Source organism: Tyto alba, unplaced genomic scaffold (assembly GCF_018691265.1).
Source record: "Tyto alba isolate M040663 unplaced genomic scaffold, T.alba_DEE_v4.0 Super-Scaffold_33, whole genome shotgun sequence".
Taxonomy (NCBI): Eukaryota; Metazoa; Chordata; class Aves; order Strigiformes; family Tytonidae; genus Tyto; species Tyto alba.
This window is the reverse complement of record NW_024881308.1, coordinates 14,958,056-14,967,612: the sequence shown is the minus strand read 5'-3', so window position 1 is coordinate 14,967,612 and position 9,557 is coordinate 14,958,056. Positions and strand designations below refer to the sequence as shown.

Here is a 9,557-nt window from a genome sequence, read left to right as displayed (position 1 = left end):
TCGTGGTTCCCTGTCTAGGGTGGGGAGGAGCGTCCACTTCTCCAGTTTCCCCTGGGAAAGACACTAGAAAAGTCTCCAGAAAATATTTGGGTCCCCTAGCCAATTCTTTATTTGCTCTGGGGACAACAAGCGCTACGGTGAGAGGCAGTCTGAAGCATCAGCCCAACCACCGCCTTTCCTCGTTAACTTCAGAAGGGGAAAGGAGGAAGTTTGCAGGAGCTCCTCACTATCCCCTTCTACGAACTAAGCCAGCTCTCGCATCTCCCAAGAGTTCAGACCTTGTCAAGCCAGAAACCGGACTACAAAGTGACGATGCCCTGCCAGCACCCAGGGGCAGCTCCAACCGAGCAGAGGCGACAGATACCCTTGACAGCTACTCCTCGGCTGACCACGAACCGGACAACAGCACACAGAAAGTTCGGGGGGAAGGCAACAGCGATCCGTTCCCACCCGCGCTCGCGTTCCACGGCCGCTCCGTCCCGCCTCTCCTCGGGGAGCGCCTCCTTTCACCCTCCCCTCCCCGGTGCCCACTGAGGGGGTGCCCCCGCCGGGCCCCTCCTGGCTCCCCGAAAAGGCGGGGAGCCCGCCCCTCAGGGGAAGCGCCGCCGTTCCCGCCCGCCGCCGTTCCCGCCCGCCGCCTCAGGCGCTGCCCGCCGCCGTTCCCGCCCGCCGCCGCCGCCGCGGCCCCTCCGATTGGGCGGCGGGGGAATCCCAGCGGGCCCCTCTCCGCGATATAAGGGGCGGCGGGGCCGGCGCCCGCCTCACTGCCCGCCCCCAGCGCGGAGCGGAGCGGCGGAGCCGCCTCCTCTTCACCCTCCTCCTCCTCCTTCCCCCCTCAGCGCTGAGGCGGCGGAGCGCGGCTTCCCGCCCCGAACTCCCCTCCTCGCTGCCGAGGCGATGGCCGAGCTCAAGTCGCTGGGCGGCGAGGCGTACCTGGCGCTGCCCCCGGGCTACGGCCCGTCGGCTTTTGCCTACGGGGCCGTGCGCGGCGGTGCCGAGGGCCCGCGGGGGGCTTACCCGGGGGGCGGCGGGGCGGACTTCCACCCCGGGGCGCTGGGCAAGTCGGCGGAGAGTAGCGGCGAGCAGAGCGGCGACGAGGAGGACGGCTTCGAGGCCGGGGCGAAGGGCGGCGCGGCCTTCGAGCGGGAGGGCAAGCTGAAGGGGGGAGCGCTGGGCAAGAAGCCCAAGGAGCAGCGCTCGCTGCGCCTCAGCATCAACGCGCGGGAGCGGCGGAGGATGCACGACCTGAACGACGCCCTGGACGGGCTGCGCTCCGTCATCCCCTACGCCCACAGCCCCTCGGTGCGGAAACTCTCCAAAATCGCCACCCTGCTCCTGGCCAAGAACTACATCCTCATGCAGGCGCAGGCCCTGGAGGAGATGCGGCGGCTGGTGGCCTACCTGAACCAGGGCCAGGCGCTGAGCACCCCGCTGCCCGCCACCCTCAACCCCTTCGGACAGTCGGCCGTCTACCCCTTCGGCGGCGCGGCCTTGCCCGGCTGCCCCGAGAAATGCACTGCCTTCACAGGAGCCACCTCCGCCCTCTGCAAACACTGTAATGACAAGCCTTGACTGCTGGCTTCTTCGGGCTTTTTGGGTTTCTTTTTTTTTTTTTTTTTTTAATTATTATTTTTTTTATTTTTTTTCTCTGTGCACTTTTCTTTCCACTACCATCAGCCCTGGCTTCCTACCACCAGTTAAGTCCGGGTTTTCTTTTCGCTTGCTTCTCTTAAATACCCCCCATCCCCTCCCTTTACCCCATTTGGGAATATCTGGCAGCTTACGTGGACCCCCAAAACACCCACTTTCAACTTTGTTTAGTCACCCCCCACATGCAGCTTCATCTGTAGAGTTATTTCCTTCCCAGCCTGTTAGTGGACTATAAGCAAAATGTTGCTTTGCCACCTGCTCTGGTCTACAGAGTGTTTGAGCAGTTTTTAAACTAAAGTATAGAAAAACAGGGAGGGAGAGAGAGATGGAAATGGAAACCTCAGTGAGTTTTCTTTGGAGTAACTGACCTGTGTTAAAAATAGCTTAAAGGGGAGGGGAGAAGCAAAATCCAGCTGCAAAACTATGCAATGTTTCAGAATCGTGGCGGAGGGGTTTCCTATGTAGCTAGCAAAGGTTGGACTGTATCTGTAAATCCCAGTAAAAATGTCATTCAGTCAGCTCATGGGAGGGGGGAGGTTCGGTGCTCTTGATAAAACAATAGAAGCTTCAAAATAAGATGCATTTTTTGCTCTTAAAGAAAAAAAAAAAAAAAAGAAAAAACTAACCCGTTCTTGGACTGAGAGGAACCTGTGATTGTATGCTAATGCTTGCTTTTTGCCTGTTTCTCAGATTAAGTTTTCCAGATGATTTTCCAAAGTCATTGATCATCAAGATAAACAAAGCAAAAGGTCACTTAACATATTTATATGTATTTATAATAAATAAAAGACATGAATAACCATTTTCTCTGTCCTACATGTCTCTAAAACCAGCTGGCAGTCAAAGCAAAACCCCTGCTGAAGGTAAAGTGGAGACGGACGCAGCCGTCCTCTGCGGAGGAGCAGCTTTGTGAAGTTAGGAGAATGATCGGAATACCTGGAAAAAGCTTGTGGACATTCAGCTCCTTATCAGCAGGGATTTGTTTTTTCTCCAGTTTCTCATGAATCGCAAGCACGCAAAAAAAAGATATTGTTTACGCCTGACATTTAGATTTAAGTAGGTAGAGATTTAGCATGTGTATTTTGACACTTGCTGGAGAACGCTGTGCCCTGGAAGTGGTGGGTTTTTAAAAGGGGTTACTGTAGCATCGAGCTTAGCTCTGAGAACACCCATGTGAAACACGGCAGGGAAGGAAATCGCTTAAGACTCTGCTTATCCCTTTGGCTTGGTTTTCTGTTATAGCTACAGCTTGACCCTAGACATGCGTGTGGGGTTTGGGCCACTTATTATCGTGACTAAACTAATCATCCCTTGCCAAGTATTGACTGTTAGTACAAGTTACAAAGTGAGTCCCTCGCTGGCTGATTTTTTGGTGTTGCTTGTGTTGGTTTACTTTGGTTTTCTGGTTTATGATGTTTAACGCTTTGGTGCCTTGTATGCTTCACTAGTCATTTTATAATAATAATAATAATAATTGAGGTGCGTTTAGTGATTTCTATTCAGATTGGAATACCCACCCAATGTCAGAGCAACCGCATAAACTGGTACAGTTGAAGCCTGAGGGGCTAGAGCTGTCCACAGCCATTTGTGTTAGGAGTGGGGTGTAACTATTTAGGGTTATTAAACCAATTTCCATGCCTGTCGCTAGTGTTATGCTAATTTGAAAAGGACTGCCATCCCTCTAAAGCCGCTTGTCTATGGCACTTAATTTTAATTAATACATTTCCAAAAGACTTTTTGTGTTTGGAAAGCGAAGTGTGTGATTAAGCCTCATTCATAAAGACATATGTTTAAAACTGGTTCCTGCTCATTTCCATTTTTATATCTTAATTTCTTTTTTTTTTTTACAGAATAGTTTCACAGAACAGTTTAGCTGTTATACCTTTTTCCATAAAAGAAAATCTTGAAAATACTCTTAAAAGGCATCTGATGAAGTGAAAGCCGACCAAAACCACTACTGAAGCAAAAATGACTGGAAATGGCAAATCAGCAAAGGTCATTTAAAATTTTGCAGACCAAGTTGTTGCTAGATAATATTTTGAAAAAAAGGTCAGTTTAATGGAGAATTGTGATCTTTAGGTAAATGTTTATTGTGGTTAAAACTATAGAAGATTGAGAAGTTGGGAATATTTAAATGGAGATTAGTTTAACTGTTCATTTTTCACCAAAACTAAAATAGTTGGAGAATAAAGTATTTAACAGCTTAATAGTAAATATGAGTTTGGTTTGGTTAAAGACTATTAATAATGGCATTTATAATTGCTTCTTTCTCAAATAATTATGGCAAAAAAAAAAGTGGCTCACTAATTTCAGAGCCTTAAAAGTCTTCACAGTCTTAGAGACAAGCTATTTTTGGAACAATGGTTTTAAGTACAGTGATTAAGTCTTTTTCTATAATTTACATGAGTAAAAAGCTTGCTCATATTACTGTATCTACATAGAATTCTGAAAATCCACCTTCTGAGAGTCCTTGAAATATTCAGAAGGCTCTTTGAGAGCCCACTTTGAATTAAACGATCTCAGGAGGCTAAACGTGGAATTTCAAATACAGAAGATAACTTGCATTAAAGAAAATTTTGATAGGAAAAGTAGCAAGCTTGAGTATCTAAGTACTGTTAAAAGGCTAGGTATTGAAACCACAAATGTAGAATTTATCAAAGCAATACTAGAGCAACTTGTAAATCATTGCTGAAATCGACCTTAAAGTACAGGATTTTTAATTCAAAAGTAAAACGAAGTCCAATCATAACTTTTCCTGCAACCAACAAATTAACGTTAAATTGAAACAAAGTTGACTAAGTTCTCGGTTAATCTGAAAGTTCAGTCCTGTGGGTTGTTTCTAGCCGCCATGGACTTGTAGGATTTTAACTCTTCTCAGAGTTGAAACCCATACTGAGCCCTTCATGTTTCCTGTTGACAGGAAGGCATCTATTTCGATGTGATTTACGCTTTGTGCTGAGCTGCTGCTAAAACCACTGCCGAGTGGATGCCTATTACCGCTGGAAAGATGATTTTGTTGGGAGCATCTGATCATTGCATTTGTGTGTGTGTGTGTGTGAAGCATCAGTGCTAACCTTGCAAATGTGCATGGTTATCCTGGAGATGAGATCCTGTAACTTGTCATTTGTTTTTCCCCTTTTCTGGTATATGAAAAAAAAAAAAGCAAACTTACTTTGTGTACCATGTAAGGTTTTAAGTGTCTGCTTCTGGTTGGTGTTTCAGAGAATATAAAGGGAGGACTTAAAAATGCTGAAGATCTTTTTTTCTGCTCAAATGTTCTTGTTATGATGCCTGCTTTTTTCCCCCAAGAAGGATTTATGGTGTATGCTCAGATGGAACTGAAATACAGATCATGTATTCTAATGTACTCATTATCCTGCTATGTTCATACTTTGAAGAAAACATAATGCCAACTTTTAATTAAAGATAATATATTGTTTTCTAACCTCACTTAGTTTTTCTTTGAACTTCAAGAACGATCAGCATGAGGTGTCATTAGGAAGTGATGCAGAGAGATGCTGCTCCACTGTCTGTTGCTTTTTTGGCTGTGTAATTCTAGTCACTAACCAAAACTAAGGTTTTACTAACCAATATATAACACCTTGCTAACGGAGTTGGAAAGTGCTGTCAGCTTGCGCTGCATCAGTCAAGATTTAACATTAGCGGTCTTGAGCTTGCCAGGTAAAATCTTGTTTAACCAAATACAGGGAAGCAACAGGTTTGAAGATGGAGGGGCCAGAGGGCAGCTGTGTACTTCAGATACCGGCAAAAAGTTAAATCAGTTGGAGCTCCTAGAAAGAAACCACGAGAATCAGTTTTCCTTGTTCCTTAATCCATATAGCTGATCTTACTGTTACAATATCTGAATATTGCTGCATTGCCAAGCTTGTTTCCGAGACTTTAGAAGGTGACTGGTCACTGTTCTCAGATCATTTTGCGGGATTGTTCTTTACATACCCAGCTCTATAATTTCAATTTTAAAATAGCAGTGGATGTTTTGCAAGGGTGAAATGAATGTAGAGTCCAATCTTGCTGCTGTTTGACTAAAGGGTGCCATTTCTGGTGTAATTGACAGCGAGATGGGGCCTGATGCTCCAGCACACAGCGGTGGTTTCTGAACCCAACACAACGCTGCCTTCTGTAAGAGGCTCCAGAGGACCAGAAAAATCTGAACAAGCTTTATCCCTTTACTGTATTAGCCTTGTAGCATAACTAAAGTGTAGGGCACGGCGGATAAAGACCTCACTTAAAAGCTTTCACGGTTCTTCAGACCAAACCTGCTTATTGCCAGCTCAGCAGCGAGAGTCGCGGTGCGTGTCCTGCAAGGTTGAGTTTGCACGTACGGCAGGTTTCCACACGCGGATTATTTAGTTTACAAGTGAGGAGAACAAAACCAAGCGTTCCATATTGCACTTTTCCCTCCTGCTTCCATAGCATGTGTTCAAACAAGTGTGTTTCTGGGATGCGCTCCTGAAAATAAGAGGTTGGACTTTGCAGCATTACTGAAATTTATTTTTACCTATGCTTGTTGCCTGCCGTGTGAATTACCAGCAATCAGTGCTCTGATCTCAAATAAGTGAAAATACTTTTAAAGAATACTAGAATACACCAACCAGTAGTTTAATTTTCAAAACTGCTTTTACTCTACCTGTCATTTGATAAAATTTTGATTAGGATTGCACAGTAGAAAATTTGGGGGTTTTTGTTTTCACTAATCCTGATTAAGGCTAGAAAAGACTCTTTATTACAGTAATTTTAATAATGTAAATTTTTTTATGATATGTCTTTAGTCTTTAATCCCCTTTGGCATTCCATTCAAAGGGAGATGAAAAATTCAGGGATTTATAACATTTAAATCAGTCATTCCATGAATGCTTCTCAGACATTTTTTTCTCCTACCTGAAATAAAAAAAATACCTAATGGTTATAGAACAAAATGTTTTGCTATCAAATTAGAACTATGTTTTCATGGTTTTTTTTTTTTTTTGTAGAAAAATAGCTTAATATGCTCTTTACAGTAAAGCATATGTGTATAAGATAAAATAGAAACAATTATCAAAACAATATATTTGAGACATCTTTGCCATTCTTTCAGGTGTTTTGAAGTATGATTTTCAACATGAACTTTAAATATTTTTGTAGTCAAAATTCACATTAATTTCTACCTGTTACCTCATTCTTATTTCTATTTGTGCTTATAAATACATACAGTTTTAAAATGATCCAGTTAATTTTTAAAAACATTCTTAGCTTCATTTAATAATAGTAAAATTTTAGTTAATGTTTATTCCTGAAATGCTAAACAGTTTTGAGCATAATGCTCAAAATTTCTTCAAGGCCAAATAGATCAATCTTAAGTATTAGTGTTAAATTAATTCGTAGATACATTTAGCCACACTGTTTCAGACAAAAAAAAATGGGGTTTCATTTTTTTTCTATACTTAAGGTAGTGAAATTTGAGGAATGAAGACTCGTAGAAGACAAACCACAAGTACATAACGTCTTACACAACATAGGAGAGCATGCTGGTCTTCAAACTCCCTGCCCTAGTGAAACAGTTAAAATATATTTTTATTATTATTATTTAGGAGCTTATTTTCATTTTTACATACTTCATTTCATCAGTAATTTATGTTCTTTAAAATCTGGTTCATTAATGCCATTTGTAATTGCTTTATTTCCCCACGCTAACACTAATGCTTTGTGTGTTTCTGTATATTGATACGGAATTGTACTATGAATATAACCCAACCTTCCTCAGCTACCAGTGGGAAAAAACTATCTGCTCTTTTGCCTTAAGTCTTTCAAAGGGAAAAACATGGCTGAGGAAAAAACATCACCCCAGTTTTTCCTCCAAGCCCACTTTTGTCTAAAGTAATGAGGCCATAGTCAGTTGGCTCCAAAAAGCGTTGTGATTTAGTGTGACGTACAGTGAATCATTGCAGATCCATTCGGACTGCATTCGTTATTTTAATGAGACGGAGGCAAATCTGTTTTTTGGCCGCAAACCTTAAGAAGCAAGCATAATGCGAAATGTTTGTTGATTGCCACAAGGCAACTGACATTATAGATTTTTATCGCCATCATTACGTGGCTTAAAACTCGCCACATCCCAAGATATTTTGCCCCTTCCCTTTCCTCCTGCAAATGACAGGGAAGTTACAATGCCAGCATTTAAAAGCAAAAAGCTCATTTATTTAATTTCTGCACTTATTAAAACCTGGGGTTGCATCCTAGGGTCTGCACTCTTTTTGTGGATTTTTTTTTTTTTTTTTTTTTCATTCACACTTTCCCAGAGGAGTAGGAAAACCCCCACCACAACGCAGTCACCCAAAAAAGGTCACATTCAGTTGGGCGACAGCAGTACTATGTTCCCCACCAGCCCTTGCTTGATGTAGTATAAGAAATGACAATGAGGCGGGCATATCTTTGCCCAAACAGTAATCACAGTAATAGTGTTCATCAGAATTTACTAGTGCTGAACTTTTCTGCAGTCTGTAGTAACGTTCCCTCTTCCATGATACCAGTAAGGAATTTATTGTGCTTGTATTTGCCTTCAAGAAAACAGCAGTCAATTGATTATTGAAGAAAAAAACCTCAAAAATATGTTACACTGATAAATGTGGTTGTCTCTGCAGGCGTGTTTAGTTGTGTAAAAATGCCCACCCACATGCATGGTGTGTTGAAGCATATTTATAATGTCTTCACGTATATTGCACCTGTGATGCATGAATTAATATTTCTATCTTTTTTTTTTTTACCCAGTGTGTCTTTTTTCCATCAATTGTCAGTGGGTTTACTGAAATGTTTTTCTTATGTTTTCATGAAACTTTATACAACATCATTTGACTGTAGCACAGAAAGTGTTGTTGCATAAAAACCACCGGTCTCCTGAAAAATTGCTTTGACCTGTTCATCCTGACAAACCCATGAATAATATTTTTCATCATTTTATTTTACCCTTAAAAAAGAAAGTGATGTCTTGGGACAGGACAGGGTGTTAGTTTTCCATTCTGCCATCGGCAGCTTTGCAGTAAGACCGATGGTGAACCACCTTTGCTTGTACTTGTTTCCAAATGCATGCATCCTATTTTTATTGATTTGCTAAAAGTAAATGTCATGCATTGCACTCTTCACACAGATGTCATGAAGAAATCCTTACGCCTCCCATTTGTGAATTCTATTACCTTAAGTATTTTTTATCTCCTGGCAGCTTCAGTGTAAAGCAAACTACGCAGCTGACAGCCATAGTGGGTGCTCTCAGTGTTTACAGCAGAATTGAGGCTGTAGGGGGAAAAGATGAAAATCTCTGGCAAAATGTTAAAATGGCTGCTGACTTGGAGGCCTCTGGCTTAGTTTTACATCCTTTCCGATGTCCAGGAAAATACAATTTTACTTCTAAAAAATTTTCTCCCCTTGGCTTTTTCCCTCTCTTGCCTCAATCAGTTTCCTGGATGATTTGAGGACAGAAAACACTTTAGTTACGGGAGCTCTATTACTCCTAACGGTCCTTTTTGGAATTGAATGTGGCACTGGATAGAATAATCTTGGTGCTGGGAGATTGCACAACATAGGCAAGCTTACTCCTGTATGACCTGACTCTGCTCCCAGGTGCTTTCTTGTAGCAGTTCACAAATACCCTTTATAGTGGGGGTAAGCACTGCAGCAGAGCACCTTTTCTCAAATGTTTGTGTCCTTTGTAGATGTTTGGGGTCCATATTATATTTTATGTCATCAAACGCAAAATCAAAATCCCTTATCAGGCAAGAGACTTTTCCGTTCCTTTTTGGGGTCCTATGGGTGCTTGTTAGGACCAGACTGCTTGTTGAAGTCCTCATTCTTGCAAATTATCTCCCCTGTAAGTGCTGCTGCCCCTGGTGGGATTCTGATCCAGCCTGCAAACAGAA

General features: G+C 42.6%; 1 protein-coding gene across 2 annotated transcripts; it reads left to right on the top strand.

The window, feature by feature from the left end:
• Window positions 1-747: 747 nt before the first annotated feature.
• Window positions 748-4,825, top strand: BHLHE23 (basic helix-loop-helix family member e23). Of its 2 annotated transcripts, none has more exons than XM_042801280.1 (2): window positions 748-3,645; window positions 4,571-4,825. In XM_042801280.1, the coding sequence occupies exon 1, from the start codon at window positions 898-900 to the stop codon at window positions 1,570-1,572; it is 675 nt and encodes a 224-aa protein (XP_042657214.1). In that variant the 5' UTR covers window positions 748-897; the 3' UTR covers window positions 1,573-3,645; window positions 4,571-4,825. The 2 variants fall into 2 exon arrangements, with proteins under 2 accessions (XP_042657214.1, XP_032866257.2); XM_033010366.2 differs by having other exon boundaries at window positions 748-3,699.
• Window positions 4,826-9,557: the final 4,732 nt, after the last annotated feature.